This window comes from Pangasianodon hypophthalmus, chromosome 9, assembly GCF_027358585.1.
Source record: "Pangasianodon hypophthalmus isolate fPanHyp1 chromosome 9, fPanHyp1.pri, whole genome shotgun sequence".
NCBI lineage: Eukaryota > Metazoa > Chordata > Actinopteri > Siluriformes > Pangasiidae > Pangasianodon > Pangasianodon hypophthalmus.
In genome coordinates, this window is record NC_069718.1 from 29,847,381 (window position 1) to 29,871,753 (window position 24,373).

Consider the following 24,373-nt stretch of genomic DNA (forward strand, 5'->3'; position numbering starts at 1 on the left):
AGAAGAAGGAGTGATCAGGCATTGATCATTAGTTAACATATATGAAAGAACCAGATTGTGAGATTGCTCTCTTGAGGTAGGTGGGGCTTGATAAGCCCCAGAGGAGGGATGTATGGAGGAATTTCCTGTCATCTATATCAATATCATTTGTTAATCAGTATTATATCAATCAGTATCTATGCAACAGTATTGAAAAGTGACCTTAAATCACCTCATGTATTAACTTTCAGAGCTTCATTTATATACTACACTGTGCCATTTCTAGTACATTTAGAAGGGTGACTTTGGGCCTGTGATCCTGCAAAGATGTTCTGTGAGAACGGAGTGGTGTGACCTCGTAGATGGTGCTTTTTAAGGTGAAGGCTAATGTTGTTTTTGAAACATAAACTGACTGAACTCTCGCCACGGTTAAAACTGAGATAAGGGGAAAGTAAAATAATTGGGGCGAGAGGCAGGTGTGTGATTAAGAGAAAACTCCATCCAACGAGATCATTGTTTTAGAACTGTATAAAAGCATGGGCCACGATTATGTAAATCAGAAGCTCTGCAGACCATCTCGGCTTTGTTGTCTGATTCAATAAAGTCTATAGATTTTTGGCATCCAGAACTCCTTGTCTTTGTAACTCATTTTTCTTATTCTGATTTGTAGAAGTATTTGCCACGACAGTGCCAACTTCACAGAGCTGAGTTGACGTGATTGACACTAGTGAGGAGTTGATCCAATTTCCGGTCCTTGCCCGATTTCCTCTTTGTGTAATGGCGGATGACCACGAGGAGAGGACAGCGTTCAAACAGGTGTGATATTTTTAATAGCTTATACCAATTTTATATGTATACGTTTTAAACATTTAGACTATAAGTTTCTCAACATTGCCCTTGTGCTTTAGACAACGCGGCAGACCATCGGAGCCACAACAAGGACAGCTAATGTTAGCAAACTGAGGTAACGTCCAATAACTCAATAAGTTATTTGCGCCGACATATTATGACAATTAAATGCATTTTCTGTCGAGTATTTCAGTACAGCTGACACCGTGCATTAACGTTAAATAGCCTGCCTGTTCATGCATGTTAACACGGGAGTTTATTCAAACTTCGCCCGTGAGCGCACGCCGTGTCGAATGGTCTGAGGAAGTTTCTCGAAGTTTATCATATATTACGCTCGCCTCCAACCGAAGGCCGCACAGATAAATGATCAGATTATCAAGCAAGAATTGGTTTGCTGAACTTCTGTGTTCTGGCCAGGTGCATATTGAAGTTCATCCTAGCTCATGGCATGGTGTCTCAACGCGCGTTTCTTCTGCAATCATCTACGTAAAAGTAAATAGGAATTATTTTGCTGCTTTAATATTCGTGGGATGACTGATGGCTCTGATGGCAGCGGCTCGCTGGATTTTATTTAATATTAACGATGTTGTTGTTTTTATTTTTTTTTCTGGACTGACAGCTTGAGTCATTCTGGTGAAGGTACGATATCAAGGTGTGAAGAAATTTGTGAAGTTGAATAACGATTGCACATTCCAAGATTTTCTCGATGAAGGTAAATTAAGAAGCTTGTGATAGCGTTTAGATAATGTGCTTATGAAAGCTAGTAATAGCAATAAGCTGATAGAAGTTCACAAGGCTTGTTTCTAGGTTAGAGCTTTTCTATTCTGACTTGTTGACAGTGTCCATGTCCTCGTAGAAGTCATAGCTGTTCATAAATATAACTTTTGATTTTAGTAATGTTAAAAATTAAGGTGCTTATAGTTAAATGCTATTGAATTAAACTAATATTTGACTCTTCTTACGTAAATCATAATGAAATCTAATTGTAGTCTAAAGTTTTTGGACAGTAAGTTTTATATTTTTAAAGAAGTCTCTTCTGCTCATTATGCCTGCATTTATTTGATCCAAAGTAAAGCAAAAACAGTAAAACTTTGAAATATTTTAAAATAACTGTTTTCTATTTAAAAAACATTAAAAATCTTACTGTTCAAAAACTTTTGACTGGTGATAGATAGATAGATAGATAGATAGATAGACAGATAGATAGATAGATAGATAGTAACACTATAGTAAGACTTTAGTTATTATAAATTGTATTATTTATACAATTATATTTGTTATTGTTGAAATTATTTTTCAGTTAAAAGCAAATTTGGGCTTGCAAGAACTGCAGCTCTTCAAGTCTTAGACACAGACACCACGGAGGAGGAGGAGAAGGAAGAGGACATCTTCCATGAACTGATTGAAGGCAGTCCACAATTATGCCTAACTGTAAGATGTTCAGAAGAAAATGTTTTTGCTGGCTTGTCTGACGGTAAGTATATAATAACACTGAAGACATTCTTTCAAGGGCGCTATTGTATCTATAGGTACAAAAGAATGCATTTCGGCTGGAAACACATTTACATTTAACTGACACTTTATTATGAGGGAATATTACTAGTGCTAGTAATGCAAACATTGTCTAACCAAAAACAGGTTAGAAAAGGAAGGAATACAAGTAGTAGTAAAATTAGTGTTTTTAGATCAACCCTTCGATGTACATGAACACCAAAGACAACTGTGTTCATGTATACGACCGCCAGACACTAGCACAGTACAGAAATCATGCAGCAACCAGTCTGAATGATGATGTATTTAACAAACTTCGCGACCTCGGCTTACTGCGACCCCGGCTACATAGACCAGGCCCCCAGTCCTCGGCGTTGCCTGTTGCCGGTGACCGGGAGAGAGGACATCGGAAGCGGTGCTCGAGGAAGCGGAAGCGCGGTAATCGGGCGGGTGTCCGCGCTAGGCTAAATGCTAACCCTAGCCGGCCGGCTCTCCCGTCCATTTTTCTATCAAATGTCTGCTCCCTGGACAATAAACTGGACTACATCCGAATCCGCGCTAGTCAGACGCTAATCCCAGCATACAGACCGCTAGTCAGACGCTAATTCCAGCATACAGACCGCTAGTCAGACGCTAATCCCAGCATACAGACCGCTCGTCAGACGATAATCCCAGCACACAGACCGCTCGTCAAATGCTAATCCCAGCATACAGACCGCTCATCAGACGCTAATCCCAGCATCCAGACCGCTTGTCAGACGCTAATCCCAGCATACAGACCGCTTGTCATACGCTAATTCCAGCATACAGACCACTCGTCAGACGCTAATGCCAGCATACAGACCGCTCGTCAGACGCTAATCCCAACATACAGACCGCTAGTCAGACGCTAATCCCAGCATACAGACCTCTAGTCAGACGCTAATTCCAGCATACAGACCGCTCGTCATACGCTAATTCCAGCATACAGACCACTCGTCAGACGCTAATCCCAGCATACAGACCGCTAGTCAGATGCTAATCCCATCATACAGACCGCTCGTCAGACGCTAATGCCAGCATACAGACCACTCGTCAGACGCTAATTCCAGCATACAGACCGCTCATCAGACGCTAATGCCAGCATACAGACCGCTCGTCAGACGCTAATCCCAGCATACAGACCACTCGTCAGACGCTAATCCCAGCACACAGACCGCTAGTCAGACGCTAATCCCAGCATACAGACCACTCGTCAGACGCTAATTCCAGCATACAGACCGCTCATCAGACGCTAATGCCAGCATACAGACCGCTAGTCAGACGCTAATTCCAGCATACAGACCACTCGTCAGACGCTAATCCCAGCACACAGACCGCTAGTCAGACGCTAATCCCAGCATACAGACCGCTCATCAGACGCTAATCCCAGCATACAGACCACTCGTCAGACGCTAATCCCAGCACACAGACCGCTCATCAGACGCTAATCCCAGCATACAGACCGCTAGTCAGATGCTAATTCCAGCACACAGACCGCTCATCAGACGCTAATCCCAGCATACAGACCGCTAGTCAGATGCTAATCCCAGCATACAGACCGCTCATCAGACGCTAATCCCAGCATACAGACCGCTAGTCAGACGCTAATCCCAGCATACAGACTGCTAGTCAGATGCTAATTCCAGCATACAGACCACTCGTCAGACGCTAATCCCAGCATACAGACCGCTCGTCAGTCGCTAATCCCAGCATACAGACCGCTAGTCAGACGCTAATTCCAGCATACAGACCGCTCGTCAGACGCTAATCCCAGCATACAGACCGCTCGTCAGACGCTAATCCCAGCACACAGACCGCTCATCAGACGCTAATCCCAGCATACAGACCGCTCATCAGACGCTAATCCCAGCATACAGACCGCTCGTCAGACGCTAATCCCAGCATACAGACCGCTCGTCAGATGCTAATCCCAGCACACAGACCACTCGTCAGACGCTAATCCCAGCATACAGACCACTCGTCAGACGCTAATGCCAGCATACAGACCGCTAGTCAGACACTAATCCCAGCATACAGACCGCTCGTCATACGCTAATTCCAGCATACAGACCACTCGTCAGACGCTAATCCCAGCACACAGACCGCTCATCAGACGCTAATCCCAGCATACAGACCGCTAGTCAGATGCTAATTCCAGCATACAGACCGCTCGTCAGACGCTAATCCCAGCATACAGACCGCTCATCAGACGCTAATCCCAGCATACAGACCGCTCGTCAGACGCTAATCCCAGCATACAGACCGCTCGTCAGACGCTAATCCCAGCATACAGACCGCTCGTCAGACGCTAATCCCAGCACACAGACCACTCGTCAGACGCTAATCCCAACATACAGACCACTCGTCAGACGCTAATGCCAGCATACAGACCGCTAGTCAGACACTAATCCCAGCATACAGACCGCTCGTCATACGCTAATTCCAGCATACAGACCACTCGTCAGACGCTAATCCCAGCACACAGACCGCTCATCAGACGCTTATCCCAGCATACAGACCGCTAGTCAGATGCTAATTCCAGCATACAGACCACTCGTCAGACGCTAATGCCAGCATACAGACCGCTCATCAGACACTAATCCCAGCATACAGACCGCTAGTCAGACGCTAATCCCAGCATACAGACTGCTAGTCAGATGCTAATTCCAGCATACAGACCACTCGTCAGACGCTAATCCCAGCACACAGACCGCTCATCAGACGCTAATCCCAGCATACAGACCACTAGTCAGACGCTAATCCCAGCATACAGACCGCTAGTCAGACGCTAATCCCAGCATACAGACCGCTCGTCAGTCGCTAATCCCAGCATACAGACCACTCGTCAGACGCTAATCCCAGCATACAGACCGCTAGTCAGACGCTAATCCCAGCATACAGACCGCTAGTCAGACGCTAATCCCAGCATACAGACCGCTAGTCAGACGCTAATCCCAGCATACAGACCGCTCGTCATACGCTAATTCCAGCATACAGACCACTCGTCAGACGCTAATGCCAGCATACAGACCGCTAGTCAGATGCTAATTCCAGCATACAGACCACTCGTCAGACGCTAATCCCAGCATACAGACCGCTCGTCAGACGCTAATTCCAGCATACAGACCGCTTGTCAGACGCTAATCCCAGCATACAGACCGCTAGTCAGACGCTAATCCCAGCATACAGACCGCTAGTCAGACGCTAATCCCAGCATACAGACCGCTCGTCATACGCTAATTCCAGCATACAGACCACTCGTCAGACGCTAATGCCAGCATACAGACCGCTCGTCAGACGCTAATCCCAACATACAGACCACTCGTCAGACGCTAATCCCAGCATACAGACCGCTAGTCAGATGCTAATCCCAGCATACAGACCTCTCGTCAGACGCTAATTCCAGCATACAGACCGCTAGTCAGATGCTAATCCCAGCATACAGACCGCTCATCAGACGCTACTCCCAGCATACAGACCACTCGTCAGACGCTCGAAACCGGTTCTGAAACAGGTTAAAACCTGGCCAGAAGGAGCCATCTCTGCTCTTCAGGACTGTTTTGAGTGCACTGACTGGGATATGTTCAGGGAGGCTGCAACCAACAGTGATTCTATTAACTTGGAGGAGTACACATCATCAGTGATCAGCTACATTGGAAAGTGCATTGATGACGTGACCATCTCCAAGTCCATCACTACACACTCCAACCAGAAACCGTGGATGACTGCAAAGGTGCGTGCGCTGTTAAATTCCAGAGACTCCGCCTTCAGAGCAAGGGACAAGGCGGCCTTAAGAACAGCAAGGGCCGAACTGTCCCGAGCCATCAGAGAGGCAAAACGCGCACATGCCAAGAAAATCCACGGTCACTTTCAGGACAGCGGAGACACTCGACGCATATGGCAGGGCATCCAGGCGATCACAAACTACAAGACAACATCACCTGCTTGTGACAGTGACGCCTCCCTCCCATATGTGCTGAATGACTTCTACGCCCGGATTGAAGCACAGAACAACGTGACGGCAAGGAAGACCACACCTCCTACCAACGACCAGGTGATCTGTCTAACCACAGATGAAGTGAGGAACACTCTACGCAGAGTCAACCCACGGAAGTCTGCTGGACCAGACAACATCCCTGGCCGGGTGCTCAGGGAATGTGCAGAACAGCTAGCAGATGTCTTTACTGACATCTTCAACATCTCCCTGAGCAGCACCGTTGTTCACACATGCTTCAAGACAACGACCATCATCCCAGTGCCTAAGAAGTCTTCAGTCTCCTGCCTCAATGACTACCGTCCCGTTGCACTCACACCCATCGCTATGAAGTGCTTCGAGAGGCTTGTCATGAGGCACATCAAATCCCACCTTCCACACTCACTGGACCCACTGCAGTTTGTGTATCGTCCTAACCGTTCAACAGACGATGCCATCACCACTACTCTCCATCTGGCTCTCACCCACTTGGACAACAAAGACACATACGTTCGAATGCTGTTCATTGACTTCAGTTCAGCATTCAACACAATCATTCCTCAGCACCTGATCAAGAAGCTGAGCCTACTGGGTCTGAACACCTCCCTCTGTAACTGGATCCTGGATTTCCTGACTGGGAGACCTCAGTCAGTCCGGATCAGGAACAGCATCTCCAGCACCACCACACTGAGCACTGGAGCCCCTCAGGGCTGCGTACTCAGCCCGCTGCTGTTCACTCTGCTGACTCACGACTGTGTAGCAATGCACAGCACAAACCACATCATCAAGTTCGCCAATGACACGACCGTGGTGGGTCTCATCAGCAAGAACGACGAGTCAGCATATAGAGAGGAGGTGAAACATCTATCAGCCTGGTGTAAAGCCAACAACCTATCTCTGAACGTGGACAAAACTAAAGAGATGGTTGTTGACTTTAGGAGAGCACAGAGCGACCATTCTCCACTGAACATCGATGGATCCTCCGTGGAGATCATGAAAAACATCAAATTCCTTGGTGTTCATCTGACGGAGAACCTCAACTGGTCACTCAACACCAGCTCCATCAGCAAGAAAGCCCAGCAGTGTCTCTACTTCCTAAGAAGGCTGAGGAAAGCCCATCTGCCACCCCCCATCCTGACCATGTTCTACAGAGGGACCATCGAGAGCATCCTGAGCAGCTGCATCACTGCCTGGTCTGGGAATTGCACCGTCTCGGATCGCAAGACCCTACAGCGGATAGTGAGGACAGCTGAGAAGATCATCGGATTCTCTCTCCCCTCTGTCACGGACATTTACACCACACACTGCATCCGAAAGGCCAACAGCATTGTGGACGACCCCACACACCCCTCACACACACTCTTCACACTACTGCCATCAGGGAAGAGGTTCCGAAGCATTCGGGCCCTCACAACCAGACTGTGCAATAGTTTTTTCCCTCAAGCCATCAAGCTTCTCAACACACACAACTAAACTGGAACTAAACTCACACACACACACACCCACACTCACACTCACTCAACTTCATACATTCATTAAGTTATTACAAACAAGTTGGCTTGTTCTACTGTTTACATTGTACATTCCACCACTGCTACTGCTGCTCTGCTCGGTTCTTTTTGCACTTCACTGGCACTGTCACTTTACTACTTGTAAATTTGCACATTGCACTGTATACAGATATATATACAGTAGGTTACGGGTTGCTGCTATTTTGTGTTCGTGTATTTGTCCTGTACAGTACTTGTCCTGCACTGTCTCGTGTTGTCTGTTCTGCACTGTTTTGTTTTGCACCGTTTGCACTAGGCTGCACACGATGCACTTTATGTGGCTAGGACAACTTAGTCTAGTCCTCAGCTCTGTGTTTGTAACTCCATGTTGTGTGAGGCGACGATGTTGTTTTATGTAGCACCAAGGTTCTGGAGAAACGTTGTCTCATTTCACTGTGTACTGCGTCAGCTATATATAGTTGAAATGACAATAAAAGCCTCTTGACTCTTGACTCTTAAACTGTACAACTTATTATTTTTTTTTCAACATTATGTGCAGGTAAGTGCTCAAGAAAAAAAAAATTATTTGGCTGTTTCCTGAATATTTGTTTGGGTTAGTATTTAGATTTGTTTGGATTAGGGTTTAAACCAGGGATTTGAAGTTCCTGAAATATTTAGTGACAAACCGGTGAACAAAAGAATCTGGTGGTTATCGCTGTCAAAACTTCAGCTAGATCTAGCAGAAAGACAGCTGACAATCTAGCACAGGGTTTCGTCGAGATAATGACAAATTTCAGTGGTTCTCAAACTTTTAAGCCAACGACCCCTAAAGTAGCACTGAAGAACTTGCAGCCCCCACTACGACAGAATAAACAAACAATAAACAAAAGAAACCGTCCTGTTCAACATTTTAACTATAATGTAACTAACATTTTTAGACCTACGATTTACAAATTTATCTATTTCTGCTATTGTGGTTTTCATCTGCAGTTGCGCACTGTATTGCTAACTAGTGAGCCAGTTGCCGCGGGATGCAAGTAAATATTACATTTTTCAAACCATCTTGTGATCCATTGAAATTATTCCGAGACCCCGGGAGGGATCTTGTCCCCAAGTTTGAGAACCACTGCACTAGTACAAAAAGTTTTGTAGTAGTTTAATAGTAGTTTTACTATTAAATTTTGAATTAATGCTTTTACAGGGAACATGAAAATGTTCTGCTTTTCTCTTTCAAGAGTTTTCACCTGCAAGATCTTCAACTCCCAGCACAAGCATTGATACTCTTTCACTCCCTTCTACTGACTGTGAAGAGACTGAGAGAGCAGTCCAGAATCAAGCAGCAACGGCCAGCAACAGTTTTGGCATAGATGCTGAAAAGGCAAGACGAGTATGTATGCATGTTACTTGATATGGTTAATTTATCCATATAATAATTTTACCATTTTACTAGACTGTTTCCACCTGTATTGTGTTCATGTATCATTAGATTGTCCAAGATGCCCTGGAAAAACAATCTGGCGGTGAAGATGCGCTTGAAGAATACCAGACAACTAAAACTTTAAAGCACAGCACCAGACGTCAGCTTGTTAATATTGTTGTCAGTCACATGACAGAGATTCATGGGTAAGACTTCAGTGCACAGATTCAGGAAATACACAGCTGTGTATCAACTTGTGTAGAAAACAAGGTTTTTAACTTTAGCATAAACCATATCTTCTTACTCTGTAGGAGGATCCCTACACGCAAACAGCGGGAGACTTATGCCTTGGGCATCGTTTCTCTCTTTCCTAGCCTGAGAGACCCTTTTTCCACAAAAGGCTATGTAAGAATCATTTGTCTTGATGTACTCGTATAACACAATCTTGTTAGACATGATATATTTATCTATAAAATGTGACTTACTGACTGTTCAGATTTAACCTAAATCTATTTTCTTGTCTTTTTGACAGGAACATTTCTACGATCCAGAAAAGGGAACAGGGTACGTCTCCTGGCGCATAAAAACTTTGTCGAGAAAGAACCCAAAACGTGCTCGCTTAGAGATGTCTGAAAGTGGAGGACCAAGTCGGCGAAGAATGACGGACGTTGGGCAGCAGCTTGAAGGAGATGCATGCAGGGAGGCAATTTCCTTCCTTGTCCACGCAGCTGATGAAGCTGAAGTTATGCAGAAGATGAAGCAAACTTTTAAGCATAGACAAGAACTGGTACACAATCCTGAAAGATCAGCTGATGTCCTCAATATATTTCGAAGATTTCTGGATGTGGAAGGATTGGTAAATATAACATTTATGATTCTTTTCAAAAAATGACTTAAGTCTGTGTTTTAGACATGTCTTTTGACGTTTGCTACTTGATATAAGGCCACACTTGACCTGCTTGCTACCTAGTCTTATTCCATTCATAAATTTATCTCTCGCTCACACATACCTTTCTTAGGGATAGTAATTGGATTTAGTTGACAGTGGTTGACTCATTTGCATATAATTTATTAGTCTATCCAACAACATGCACACACTATCCATTTTGGAGGTAAAGATTGGTATATAGTCCTAAGTAACATCTTATTCATTTTGTAATGTGCTTTGTCATTAGATAAATCAGGACTTTGCTCTGCTGTTCAATTCCGAAACATCCAACAAGTTGCTTGAGAGGGGGGAGACTGCATTTAAGCAGAAGATAATCAATGAAGGCCAATCTCTTACTTCAACAGCAGAAATTCAGAGTCTTATCAGTGCAGCAGAGGGACAAGGACCTGAAAATGGTTGGCCTGATTTGAGAGGATATCTTTCAAATTTTCTCTGGTTTCTTGCTATTTTAAATGCTAAATGTTTGTTTTCTTTTTTTTATTCCAAATTCCTAGATTGGGACAGTGACATGTCATCTGTCCTTCTCCTGTTGCATCTCCTGCCTCCTCCCCCAGGGAAGAAGAAGACTAAGATCAGCTCGACAGAGGCTGTTGAGAGACTTGTGAATTTCCATAAGGTAACACCCACAATACTGATGTAAAGTCATATTTAAGTTATGATTTTTGTTATGAATACTATAATATGGTGGTTTTCATTCCTGGTCTACTGCTCTGCACATTTGATTTGTCTCTTAACTGACATATTTCAGTTCATGGTGCTCTCGCCTAATGAGGTGAAGATTATAATTAGTTTTGCTAAGTAATGGAGGATCCCTAAGACTAGGATTGAAAAACACTGCCATAATCTGATCCTGTCTAAATTTTACCTTTTGGACTCTCAATTGATTGCACATGCATTATATTGACCTTGGTGCTCTTTCCTTGTGCAGTTCTTCATTTGTGTTCTAATAAAGTAAGTTTCTCACATATCCTGGATTGGCTGAGGGTGTATCAGTTTTTTTTTTTTTTTTTAATTATTTTTTAATTATCTTTGTTTTTTTTTATGTGCACTGTAATACACAAAGCATGTTACCAACTGGGTTAAGGTGCATTTATATAGGTGTTTAAGCACTTTTTTTCATGCAAATGTGAGCAGTTCAACAGTACCATGTTTAATGTGTTCATGTTTTGTAACTGTAATTAGTTTTTCATCTGTTTAATCTAAGTTTTGTGCTTGCTCACCAGTATTGAAGGTGAGCGAGTTGGAATCTGACCCTCAACTCAAGTCAAGACACGGCCTCAAAAGAAACTCAACACTCAATAGTCTGCAATATTTTCATGTGTGCCACAACTACTCTCTAGATGTGATGCACGACCTCCTGGAAGGAGTTGTGATGCACAACCTCCTGGAAGGAGTTGTTCAATTTGAAATTAAACTATTGTTCGAGTATCTTTCAGAAAATTTGAAAAACATGAGGTTTGAGGCGAAGCATAAGGTTTTTAAGAATACACTAAAAAATTTCAAAAACATTACCAAATCTTTAGCAAAAAGTCATCAGATGTCATTAGGCTATCTTTGGAAAACAACACCATTGAGTCAAGTGGAGTGTGGACCAATGAAAACATTCTGTTGGGATGATGTGAATGATGGTGAAAAGTTGTCAGGAATGCTGCACAATCCCATACAGTCAAGCATGCATTCCATCAACTGGGTGAAAATAGATGGGACAGAATACAGACAAGACCTGATTTTATGCAGTGAAATTGAGGATGAAATTCCTGTTTTCAGTCAGATTCGGAAAATACTTTTAATTGACAGCACTGTGTATTTTATTCTTAACAAACTTTTGACAGAACAATTTTCAGAGCATCACCATGCATTTAAAGTACAGAGATACTGTGAATTGAGTGAACTTGTTACAGCAACCAGTTTGAGGTTCTACAGGCCTTTTGATCTGCGGAGGTCATATGGGTCAGATGATGGCGAATATATTGTACCCTCGTTTGTGATGGTTTCATTTTTGTTAAATAAAAGTTAAAACTGATACGTGTATGTTGACTGTTATTTAATTAAATGCACATGTTTTAATAAATCAGCATGCAGATTTTCACATAAAAATGGTCTATATGAACACACATTAGGGTTAAAAATAACTCCATTTGGTGTTAAGCTATTGACACACCTAGTGTCAATTTAACACCGACTTGGTGTAAATGGAGCCTGTGGGGGGTGGAGAGAAACACTTATAGTGTTAATGGTAAACACTTACAGTGCTTTTTTAACTCTATGCAAGGGTAAAAAAAAGTAACACTACGTAAAGTGTGCTTTTAACTCTATTTAGTGTGGACCTATATAAACACTGAAAAAGTGTTGAATTTCACACTATGAGTGTGAATTTAACACTTTAAAATTTGCTGTGGCTAGTGAGCAGAAAAGTTAATGTCAAGCCCTGTTAACATTAATGAAAAATTAACAATGAAAATAGTGTTTTCCAGTCAAGACGGTAAGCAGATTGTATAACGGGATGCAAGGGACGTTCACATAGAATGTGGCTTTTAATTAGCTTAGTGATAATAACCATTTGTAATTTTTTTTTAATTTGTCCTTTTTTCTTCAAATACTTTTTTGCTTCAAAACTGTGTTTGTAATAGTGTGCTTTGTGCAAAAAATCAGTTGTTTTTGTTTAAGACTTTGAGTGCTTTGATTTTTTTTTTTTACTTCTCTTTATGATGATTTCGAATCTGTCCCTGTGATATTTTTGATGGCACATTCACATTTTGTAACACCATTTGAATCTTACCTGGAACTTTTGGGTTTTCTTGGTCTGCTAAAAAAAGATGTCTTCCTCTGTCTTCATTTGAAATCCAGACCTCATCTGGTTTGGGTTGTAACATTTCCTACACATATATATATATATATTCCTAATCTCATGAAACACATCTGGTTACACTTCTGCATTTTGTCTGAAGGGGTGTACATACCTGTGCATTCACCACAGCTAGGGCTACAAACCATAGATATGCACAGTACATAAAGTTCAGCTGCTTCAGGGACACCAAAAGTGCCATCATCTTGGAATGGTCAACAAGGACACCTGTTTGAATAGAAGCCAAAGGAGAAGATACCTCAGTGTGCTTTAGTGTGGATACAGTCTGTCATATAATCAATTAACCGCCTAGGTGCAATGCTTGCCATAACAAATTCATTTTTTTTTTTAATTCAATGAATTTGAAAAATTAAATGTAAAAAAAAAATAAATTTAAACATTCAATTTACAATGAAAATAAGAGGAGTGAAGTCACAGAAATTGTGGCAGGTAGGACTGAACCACTTCTTAAAAGTGGTAATACAGTTTGCAACATTGAAATGAACATTTTTTTTCTTGCCCTTGTATGTACAGTATTGAATGCAAAGGTGTAAATTTACATTTTCTAGTCTCTCCTGTTTCACATTTTTTTATGTTTATCCTACATAAAGTTTATATTAAATGTTCCTTTCAGTGAACATGTAGATTGATTTGCTGCTCATTGTATTAACATCTGCTCAACCTTTTCTTCAACACATTCACACTGATATTACCTGTTCACATGGTTTTAAAATCACATCTTACCTGGTGTCTCTGCTCTTGGCATGGTAAGAGATGAAGTCTGAAGCCAACATCAGAAAACACTTTTGTGTCATTTTTTTTTTCTCATTTTCTGCTCGATATTGAACTTTGAGATGTTAAGAAACATGTTTGCAGTGCTAAGTCCAAAGTGCTTCACTCCTCAGTATGTTGACCTCAAGGATATATTCTTTCACCTATATCATTTGTTCTATACGCTGACAGGTACAGAAGTCAGTATTCAGGCAGGCAGATGATATAGTGGTGCTAAGTCTGTTAAAAAATGATGAAACAGAGCATGGATGGACCCAGTTTGAACTATTTTCTGGACTAGTGTTGTCACAATGACGATCTCAGTTCACTATGCCTGGCAGAACATTTCCTATGATCCTCTGTTTAGCACCTGCACACACTCCCCAATCAACACACCTGTCAGCTATCACACTCATCGGCACTGCTCCATAAAAACCAACACCAAACGCAAGGACTTTGTGTGGTCTCGTCTTGGAATAGGACTGCTTTATTCAGTGTGTTTTAAGACTACAACATCCTGCATTCATTTTTACTACTTGCCTGACTACCTCACCTGCAAGAGATTTACCTTCCTCAATTCAAGCTGCAATCCTCTTCAGTCATCCCTCATCCTCATACTTTCTTCATTCAGCCTGCACAAGTCAGTATCTGCAAATAAGAGACTGTGTTACTCAAAGCTAAGTGTTTGTTTCAGATGACTGAACTCAGTCTTGCTTCCTGCTCAATCTCCCAATCAACACTGGTACTTGAAGTTACCTGTTTTGTTCTCTTCTGTGTGCTGATGATGTATAGTTATGCATCTTTATATTATGTTTTGGAGATTTGTGACCCATGCTGGCAAAATGAGTCGGAATGCGCACACACTGCAAAAAATGATTCCTGCCTTCAGCAAATATTGCTCATTAAAATAAACATATTTTACTTAAAAAGTTGTGTATTTAAATTTACTTAATTTGAAGCTATATTTGCGACAAAAGATATTGAGTTTTTACTGTTTTCATAATAATAAAGAAAGTCAACAAATAATTTTGAGTGAATTCGACATTAATTTGGAATTTAGTAAACTCTACCTAATTTTTTAAGAGCCTCTGGGACACCACGTGATATAATACGTAATTGAATTTGAAGCAAGTAAATTAGGGTCTGCCATTTTGGATGAGTGAAACTCGTGGACAAAGTCAAGATTTTTGTAAAAAGCTATTTCAATGGTAAGTAACATTTAACATTGTGTTAAATCAGTAGAGGTATTCGCTTTTAAACATTTTGTATATTCAAGTTTTTGTTCACTTAAAGAAGCTACACTTGCAGTATACTATAGCTAGTAAACTACAGTATATTGGACCCGTGCCTGCGTGAGGCTACCGTGAGGCTAATTAGCTCAGGAGTCTGAGCGGGCTGAAGGAGCTGTAGCACCGGATCTATTAGATGCATAAGAATAAACAAAGTAAAGTACCTTTGCCTCTATTGTTTATTGATCATTAATAAACTAGCTATAATACAACAATCCTTATCAGCAGTCATAACATTTCTCGTAAAATCGGCGGGAACAAGTGGTGGATCGAGGCATAGGCGATGCAGAGCAGCAGTGTTGTCTGGGGCCACGCACTTGACCGACCGTTAGTTTTTCCAGAGCAGCTCCCTGTGCTTCACTTCAGCACTACCTCCCCCTTCTGCTGCGAGCTGTCTGTCTGCACAGGCACAGCAAGAACTGTTGGTTTGTGCGTGAGAAGGCTTTTTTTTAATTTAGTTTTATTTTTTTTTTTTAAACATTGCTTTCAGGTAAAACTGTTTTAGCTCATTTAAAGGCAATGATTTTATGCTAATGTTAATGATTTTATGCAAATGATATTTTAAAAATAAATGACAGTAAATTAAGATTATTTATACAATATGCTTCATGGGATGCTCACTCACGGTGGGCATCGTGTTGCAGACCACTGGGTACAGATAATCGATGGAGAACGTTTGAGAAAGTCTGGTACTTTGCCTTACAAAAATGCTCAGCTTTGAGATTTTGTTTGTGACATCTGACTTGGACAGAGGTAAGAACATTTGCAGTGATTTTTTTTTTAAGATGATGTAGCAAAACTTGTGTGTGTCCATGTATTGCATAAATTCAGTGATCATTATGCCAGTTCTTAGCAACCAAATCCAAAACTACTGTCAAGTCTTTTGAAGAGGACATTGTGCCAAAATATAAATATAATCTTAATTAAATGGTTCACCAGATCACAAGTTATTAAGCTTGTAGTAGTTTTTTTTTTGTTCTCTTTTTTTCCTAGTGTCAAATGAAGTGGCTATGCAAATTTTGTGGCATAGTAGTTCCAAAGAAAGGAGCCCTCCTGAAACATTACAGATTAAATCACGACTGTTTAGGACGGAACCAGTCACAGCCGTGTCTGCATTCTGATTGCCCCTGTTCATTTAATACTTTGAGTGCGCTTCGGTCACATTTGGCAAGGCACCATTGCACTGACACCCTGAGAAGCTGTGAGCTCTTGTCCTTCTCGTGTCAAAATTGTGGTTCCAACAAATTTACATTAGAGAAGGAATTTATTGCACACCTTAGACGTCATCTGAGCTGTCAAGAAACTGTTGAGTGTGTTTTCAGTGGTTGCGATTTTCGGACAAATGTGTATGGAACATTTGCTTCTCATAAAAGTAGAAAGCATTCAACTCATTCAGTAACTGATTTTGACAGTGCTGCAGAGAACATCAGATCCTGGTAATGCTGTTGATGGTGTAACTAACACAAAGGAAAGTGAGGATGACAGTTTTTATTTGGCATTGGATGAGCAGGGTGAATCTTTACAAAATGCTGGCGTAAAAAAAGTTGGTTCTTTGCTGCTTAAATTGGAATGCCTCTTCCATGTGCCAAGCAACTGCATTGATCAATTAGTAGAAGAGCTCCATTTTATTTCAGGAGAGGCATCAGCTCAAGCATTTAGAACTATTGTTGAACAAACTGTAAAGAAGCACAATTGTGTTGTTGATCCATCACTAATCACAGACTTGGTAAAAGAACTTTGCGAATCAGGCCCATTAAGCACAGCACTTGGGGTAGATGGTCCCTTCTGCACTAGGTATAAAAGGAAAAGGTATTTTAAAGAAAACTTCAGTGTTGTTGAGCCTGTGGAGTACATCATTGATGCAAAGGGAAAAAGGAGTTTTCAGTATGTTCCACTTCTTAAGTCTTTGTCTGAACTCCTAAACAATGAGAATATCTTGAAAAAAGCTATTGAAAGCTTTGAAAACTCAAAAAATGAGGTGTCCAGATCAGACATGCAGTACAAATCTTTCTATGATGGCACATACCTTAAAGACAACACATTTCTGGCTGGAGACAAATTTAGGGTTTCCCTGATTTTATATGTAGATGACTTTGAGGTCTGTAATCCACTTGGAACATCGAGAAAAAAACACAAGATAACTGCTGTTTATTGGGTGTTAGGAAACATACCGTCACATCTACGGTCTGATTTGACTTCCATTTATTTGGCAGTGCTTAGCAAGGCAGATGATGTCAAAACGCATGGTTATTCATTGGTTCTAGAACCACTTTTGAAAGATCTTGTAACCTTGGAGAGGGAAGGAATTTTCGTTTCAAGTCTTGCCAGATATATCAAAGGTACAGTGCAGTGTGTGGTCGCAGACAATTTAGGTGCCCATTCAATTGGTGGATTTGTGGAAAGCTTTTCAGGACAGTACCCATGCAGATTTTGTCTCGGACAGCGATCAGATTATCAGTCTAAGGAGGTACGCACTGGTGCATTTGAAGTAAGGACAGAACAGGAGCACTTGGTGCATGTTCAAACAGTGCAAGGTCAAAGTTGTACCCATTCCTTTGGTGTCAAAAGACAATGTGCCCTGACAGAAAAATTGAGTCATTTTCATGTCTTAAAGGGCTATCCACCAGACATCTTGCATGACATTTTTGAAGGAATTGTTCCTATCGAAATAGCCTTATGCTTGAATGTCCTCATACAGAAGAAATTTTTGACTTTGTCAGAAATCAATGACACAATCCAGCATTATCCATTTAAATGGTCAGACAGAACTAACTGTCCCAAATCTGTACCTTTGACTTTTTCTACTCGGAAAACTATTGGGGGAAATGCTCATGAGAACTGGGCTCTATTAAGATTTCTTCCATTTCTCATTGGGCTGAAAGTTCCAACTGATGAACCAGCATGGTTGATTCTAATGGACCTGAAAGAAATTGTTGAGCTAGTAGTTGCTCCAGTCCATACACAAGAAACAATATGCTACTTAGGCATCAAAATTTCTGAGCACAAACATAGATTTTTGGATGTTTTTCCAATGGAGAAATTGACAACAAAGCATCATTTTCTTGAGCATTATCCAGATTTGATAAAGGCCTTTGGTCCCCTTGTAGGTATGTGGACGATGCGTTTCGAGGGAAAACACAGTTTTTTTAAACGTGTGGTACGGCATACAAATTCATTTAGGAACATTTTGCTGTCTCTTGCAGTGAAACATCAGCTGTTAATGGCTTATCAGTCACAGAATTGTAGTTCTATGAAACCAGCCCTCTCTGTGTCACATGTTTCTGTTGTACCTTTGGATTTGTTAAAGGTTGATATACAGGAAGCAATACACAGCAGATTCCCCAACCAGACATCAGTGCACTTGGCTAAAACAGTATTCTGTCATGGAACAAAATATTGCACCGGTATGATTTTGGCCCATGGCTCTACTGCAGGGCTCACTGATTTTGTGCAAATACACCAAATTGTTATTGTTGAGAACACTGTTGGTTTTGTAGTGAAGACCCATAGGGCCTGATATGATGAGCATATGAGATCATTTCAGCTGGAAGCACTGGGACATTCTGAATTCCTTGTTCAGAATGACCTAAATGATGTTGTGCCATTAGCTGCATACACTGTGGGGGGGAAGTGTATGGTTACCCTGAAGCGCCACATCAATGTTCTATTTTAGGTAAGCAATGTTCAGATGTGGGTTAGCCTAATACTTAGCCACACTTATACCTTATTGTTTAATCAGATAACATTAAGTAATTGCCATGTCTGTAATTCATCTTAACATTTTCTTCTAGGCTGAGTTAATTTTTATGAATTGTGCGTCCTTACAAAAAAAATCAGTGGCATATTTGACATTTCCTAATGGTTATGTAAGAACATGTTATGTATGCTAAATCATGTTTTGCACTTTTTTTTTTACCTTTTTTTTAGAGACTCCGACAATGTCTGGACCTGCAAAGTTACGTGTGATTATCGATGAGCATGATATTCGCAAACTCAACCTTCCTTCTGGGATTCCGCATACAATTAAAGAACTGGAGATGGTGGTCAGAGAGACATTTCAGTTAACTGGAAATTTTGCTCTGCATTATAAAGATGAAGAGTTTGAGGATTTCTTCTCTTTGACTACACCAACAGATCTTAATGACAAAGACACCATTAAAGTGGTTTATGTCGAACCTGCGTTTGTGACTCTAACTACAGTTGAGAGCATTTCACCACGATCAGATGCCTCGTCAGTTGCCTCGTCAGATGCCTCGTCAGTTGTATCGTCAGTTGCCTTGTCAGATGCCTCATCAGCTGTCTCGTCAGTTTCGTTTAGATCATCAGATGACACCGTGTTGCTTTCCCCTCCAAAAAGTCCTGGTCTGCGATCACAACATTGGCCATCCTGTTTTGAAATTCCTCAATTTCCTTATGATACAGAGCTGACTCTGAAGTCTGGGAATAAAAATCTCCACAAAAATGGAGTTCTTCTCAGTGATCACAATGTGAAATCTCAGGTTGCTGACACACTAGTTAAGAAAATGTTCCAGCATTGTGCATATCCCACCAGCAAACAGATATGCTCTGTTGCACAGGCATTAATTGAAAAGCATCCTTGACTCAAGGAGCCAGGATCTGTTTCAGGGTACGATGGATGGCTGTCAAGACTTAAAAACAAAATGGCCAGCTACCGGAAAAAATTAAAATATCTTGGATGCCCAGAGTTGGCTGTCAACTCATCACAACACAAGAGGCCCGCTGCTGTCAAAAAACCACGCAGAGCTGAACTAAACTACCTCCCCCCACACCCACCTGGAGAAACAACCCAGAATCTTGAGAAAATCCGTGTAGAACTTCTTAGGGAGGTCAACATTAGGAATAATTGGAAGATCGTTAATGAGATGATGGCTAGAACTTTTTCAAGTCGGAGGAAGGAAATAGTTGAGGACAGCCCAGCCATAGAGCAGCTGGTGAAAAGATGGCCTGCATTATTTCATAGCACTCAGGTATGTTGTTGAAGGTTTTATATTGTGGGGATTTTGTATTTCATTCATGCAATTGAATGTCCTTTTGCTGTTGGCGGATTGAGTTAGTAATGGAAATTGACTATGGTATGTGATATTGGTGTATCTGACAGCATCATTGTAAAATTCATAATGCATCAGAAATTGGAGTTGACATTGTTAATTCTCTCTTTCTTTGAAGATCGAAGAAGAATTCAAAAGACTGACTGCTGTTGATCTGGAGTCAACATTTATAGGAAACTTGGACAATTACACGGAGAAGCTCCTCTGTTTGTTTCGCACAAAGGGAGGAAGTGCTGGGTGCAAAATCCGTAATTTTATGAAATTGCTGGACCAGGTATCATTTGCTGGAAATCCAACATACCTCTTTTGAGCTATTAAGCTGTGGGTGTTCAGTGTGATGTGTAGTGCATACTGTCATTTTGTCACTGACAAGCTTTTGTTTGTCTGCTGGCCCTCAGGATGATGGCGTGGACAAGCGTAGAGAGGTAGTGATATGCTGCTTGATTGTGTACCTCTCTGAAAATGCTCAGCATCTCATTGCACATTACACGGTTAGTGAACATGGTTACTTTTCTGTTTTTGCAGTGCTACAGTCCTGTGAAAATATTTAACCAAAACTTATGCATGCATAAAAGTGACGCTTCATCTTATATAACACCCAGTGTGTAAAAAACTTATTGCCCCCTTACTGTCAATAACTGGTTACACCCAAATGCAACCTAATGCTTCCTGTATGTATTTATGTGATTCACACCAATATGGAGGAATTTTTGCATACTCCTCCTTGCCCCCAAGCAACAAATACGATAAAGGAATACATTTTCTCTTAATTTTATCTGTGAAGTTACAAGACGTTGCTCCATGATCAGTGGCATTTTAACTTTAGCCTAACAGTCTGTCAGCATAGCTCCATTGATCAGTAAGTTCAGTTGTGTATGTATTTAGTATTAGTACATACAGGTGTACAAATAGGACCGCATACATTTATTATTCAATTGTTTTGTTTCAGGACATCCGTGGTGAAATAAGCCAAGATGACCTCGCACAGCACACACTGAAGATTGCCATCCGCCGAGCCCCCTTTTGTGACAGTCCTTTAGAGGCAGGAATAGTCTTGGAAGGTGTTCAGGTCCTGTCAGGATTGTCAGGTGTTGCAAAGGCCTGTGTTGCCCTATTTGGCCTGATGTATGCTGTGAACCTGAGTTACCCTAAAACACTTAGATATACATTTGAATTTTTCCAGAAAATTCTGCTTGAGCTAGACAGTGAAAAACTTTCACCATAGATTCTGTCTTTGAAGAACGAGTTGTTCAGTTAAAATAATTCTCATTGAATAGTCAAGTTGATGCTTGTGGTAGCTGGTTATTGTTATTTGTTATTGCTTTGATGCATATTTCCTGATATTGATATTGCAAAAGCATACTAAATGCCATAGCACTGACCAATACAAGGCCCACAAAACACACATATGCAAGCATACACGCGTACAGCAGCACATAGATTGCATAAAAAACATACTCAACACTATACCCACAGGTATCAAACATAGTGATGCACACACATAGAAACGTACACGCCCCAGTCACACACACACACGCACACACACATTTCACCCATGCTGATACTTATTGTTGTTAATTGTTCCACAGTTAATTGAACATCTCTCTCTCACATACATTTGCCTGTTCAGACATTGGCTGGGCTGCTGTGATGTTTATTTCCAGCCACAGTTTTTGTCAAATGCCTGTTGAACATTAGAATATAGTGCACAACGTTGTACAGTCCACAACCATCTAACACATATAAAGACAACATGCACACAAACACACATGTTCCAACATACAAACACATACCAAAATACACACACAACCCATACAGCATACATATAACAAACTCAGTGCACTTTATCCATGGATACCAAACTGTTATTAAACTTATGCTGTGAGGTATTTCTCATCACCAATAACATTGTTTGTGTAACAGCTTATGATGAAAGGATAACAATAAAAACTTTTAATTTCACCAGTTTTCTTAATTTTCAAGTCATTTTAATTTAAAGTTAATTAGAAGTAAAGGAATATTACCTATTTTGAAGATGATTGTACTTAAAATAATTTATCTAAATGAGCTTAAAATGCATAATGAGGTAAACCTAAATTCTTAGGTTTAAAAAGCTTAAATTTATTTGTTGACATGATACAGTATTTTAAGTAAAATCTTTGGTGGGGAAACTCATAAATTTGGGCATTGCCAGCTAAGGTTTTTTAGATAATATTGCTTAAACTTCCATGTGGAATATGCTTAAAAAGTGGCTTGCAAAAATGATGCACTATATTTTTAAGTAAATTTAGCGCATTATTTTTTACAGTGCAGACTGATTACAAGCTACAAGCGAAAAAGTGAAAATGTCAATTTGAGGGTTTCACAAAAAATTAGTTCATTACCCAGTCATTACCCAGATCATGGGACGATCACAGTGACTCCTCTCAACATTTGGAACTCATAATGAGCTCACGTATTACTCGCACTGTGAGTATCACAGTATGAGCATCATGTGAAGTCACTGTGATCGTCGCATGATCTCACGTGTTGACTGGGTAATGAACTCATTTTTTGAACTCAATCTCCAAAATATAATATAAAGATGCAGAAGAGGATTGCAGCTTGAATTGAGGAAGGTAAATCTCTTGCAGGTGAGGTAGTCAGGCAAGTAGTAAAAATGAATGCAGGATGTTGTAGTCTTAAAACACACTGAATAAAGCAGTCCTATTCCAAGACGAGACCACACAAAGTCCTTGCGTTTGGTGTTGGTTTTTATGGAGCAGTGCCGATGAGTGTGATAGCTGACAGGTGTGTTGATTGGGGAGTGTGTGCAGGTGCTAAACAGAGGATCATAGGAAATGTTCTGCCAGGCATAGTGAACTGAGATCGTCATTGTGACAACACTAGTCCAGAAAATAGTTCAAACTGGGTCCATCCATGCTCTGTTTCATCATTTTTTAACAGACTTAGCACCACTATATCATCTGCCTGCCTGAATACTGACTTCTGTACCTGTCAGCGTATAGAACAAATGATATAGGTGAAAGAATATATCCTTGAGGTCAACATACTGAGGAGTGAAGCACTTTGGACTTAGCACTGCAAACATGTTTCTTAACATCTCAAAGTTCAATATCGAGCAGAAAATGAGAAAAAAAAAATGACACAAAAGTGTTTTCTGATGTTGGCTTCAGACTTCATCTCTTACCATGCCAAGAGCAGAGACACCAGGTAAGATGTGATTTTAAAACCATGTGAACAGGTAATATCAGTGTGAATGTGTTGAAGAAAAGGTTGAGCAGATGTTAATACAATGAGCAGCAAATCAATCTACATGTTCACTGAAAGGAACATTTAATATAAACTTTATGTAGGATAAACATAAAAAAATGTGAAACAGGAGAGACTAGAAAATGTAAATTTACACCTTTGCATTCAATACTGTACATACAAGGGCAAGAAAAAAAATGTTCATTTCAATGTTGCAAACTGTATTACCACTTTTAAGAAGTGGTTCAGTCCTACCTGACACAATTTCTGTGACTTCACTCCTCTTATTTTCATTGTAAATTGAATGTTTAAATTTATTTTTTTTTTACATTTAATTTTTCAAATTCATTGAATTAAAAAAAAAAATGAATTTGTTATGGCAAGCATTGCACCTAGGCGGTTAATTGATTATATGACAGACTGTATCCACACTAAAGCACACTGAGGTATCTTCTCCTTTGGCTTCTATTCAAACAGGTGTCCTTGTTGACCATTCCAAGATGATGGCACTTTTGGTGTCCCTGAAGCAGCTGAACTTTATGTACTGTGCATATCTATGGTTTGTAGCCCTAGCTGTGGTGAATGCACAGGTATGTACACCCCTTCAGACAAAATGCAGAAGTGTAACCAGATGTGTTTCATGAGATTAGGAATATATATATATATGTGTAGGAAATGTTACAACCCAAACCAGATGAGGTCTGGATTTCAAATGAAGACAGAGGAAGACATCTTTTTTTAGCAGACCAAGAAAACCCAAAAGTTCCAGGTAAGATTCAAATGGTGTTACAAAATGTGAATGTGCCATCAAAAATATCACAGGGACAGATTCGAAATCATCATAAAGAGAAGTAAAAAAAAAAAATCAAAGCACTCAAAGTCTTAAACAAAAACAACTGATTTTTTGCACAAAGCACACTATTACAAACACAGTTTTGAAGCAAAAAAGTATTTGAAGAAAAAAGGACAAATTAAAAA

General features: G+C 40.7%; 4 protein-coding genes across 4 annotated transcripts in view; 3 read left to right on the top strand and 1 right to left on the bottom strand.

The window, feature by feature from the left end:
* The window catches only part of LOC117598171 (cytolytic toxin-alpha-like), a 42,488-nt gene extending 28,583 nt beyond the window's left edge, over positions 1–13,905 (bottom strand). The window contains exons 1-3 of the mRNA XM_053236956.1: positions 13,759–13,905; positions 13,130–13,242; positions 12,949–13,045 (exon numbers count right to left, since the gene is read on the bottom strand). Coding sequence (XP_053092931.1) covers positions 12,949–13,045; positions 13,130–13,242; positions 13,759–13,780 — 232 coding nt within the window. The 5' untranslated portion in view covers positions 13,781–13,905. The remainder of the gene's footprint in view (positions 1–12,948; positions 13,046–13,129; positions 13,243–13,758) is intronic.
* Positions 9,532–12,192, top strand: LOC117597934 (uncharacterized). The gene is made up of 4 exons (XM_053236957.1): positions 9,532–10,076; positions 10,396–10,785; positions 11,098–11,120; positions 11,393–12,192. The coding sequence occupies exons 1-4, from the start codon at positions 9,846–9,848 to the stop codon at positions 11,418–11,420; spliced, it is 672 nt and encodes a 223-aa protein (XP_053092932.1). The 5' UTR covers positions 9,532–9,845; the 3' UTR covers positions 11,421–12,192.
* A 5,749-nt stretch (positions 13,906–19,654) lies between the features above and the next one.
* LOC117597908 (uncharacterized) lies at positions 19,655–21,368 on the top strand. The gene is made up of 4 exons (XM_034307107.2): positions 19,655–20,062; positions 20,262–20,417; positions 20,542–20,634; positions 21,093–21,368. The coding sequence occupies exons 1-4, from the start codon at positions 19,736–19,738 to the stop codon at positions 21,366–21,368; spliced, it is 852 nt and encodes a 283-aa protein (XP_034162998.1). The 5' UTR covers positions 19,655–19,735.
* A 1,841-nt stretch (positions 21,369–23,209) lies between these two features.
* Positions 23,210–24,373, top strand: part of LOC117598089 (cytolytic toxin-alpha-like) — a 40,351-nt gene continuing 39,187 nt past the window's right edge. The window contains exons 1-3 of the mRNA XM_053236958.1: positions 23,210–23,356; positions 23,873–23,985; positions 24,068–24,164. Of these exons, the coding sequence (XP_053092933.1) occupies positions 23,335–23,356; positions 23,873–23,985; positions 24,068–24,164 (232 nt within the window). The 5' untranslated portion in view covers positions 23,210–23,334. The remainder of the gene's footprint in view (positions 23,357–23,872; positions 23,986–24,067; positions 24,165–24,373) is intronic.

Excerpts from the sequence above, each read along its gene's own strand:
- LOC117597934 (XM_053236957.1), top strand. The coding sequence starts at position 9,846 with ATGTCTGAAAGTGGAGGACCAAGTCGGCGAAGAATGACGGACGTTGGG. Across the intron at positions 10,077-10,395 it reads TTCTGGATGTGGAAGGATTG|ATAAATCAGGACTTTGCTCT; the intron begins GTAAATATAACA and ends CTTTGTCATTAG. Across the intron at positions 10,786-11,097 it reads GACTTGTGAATTTCCATAAG|TTCTTCATTTGTGTTCTAAT; the intron begins GTAACACCCACA and ends TTCCTTGTGCAG.
- LOC117597908 (XM_034307107.2), top strand. The coding sequence starts at position 19,736 with ATGGCCAGCTACCGGAAAAAATTAAAATATCTTGGATGCCCAGAGTTG. Across the intron at positions 20,418-20,541 it reads TTATGAAATTGCTGGACCAG|GATGATGGCGTGGACAAGCG; the intron begins GTATCATTTGCT and ends GCTGGCCCTCAG. Across the intron at positions 20,635-21,092 it reads ATCTCATTGCACATTACACG|GACATCCGTGGTGAAATAAG; the intron begins GTTAGTGAACAT and ends GTTTTGTTTCAG.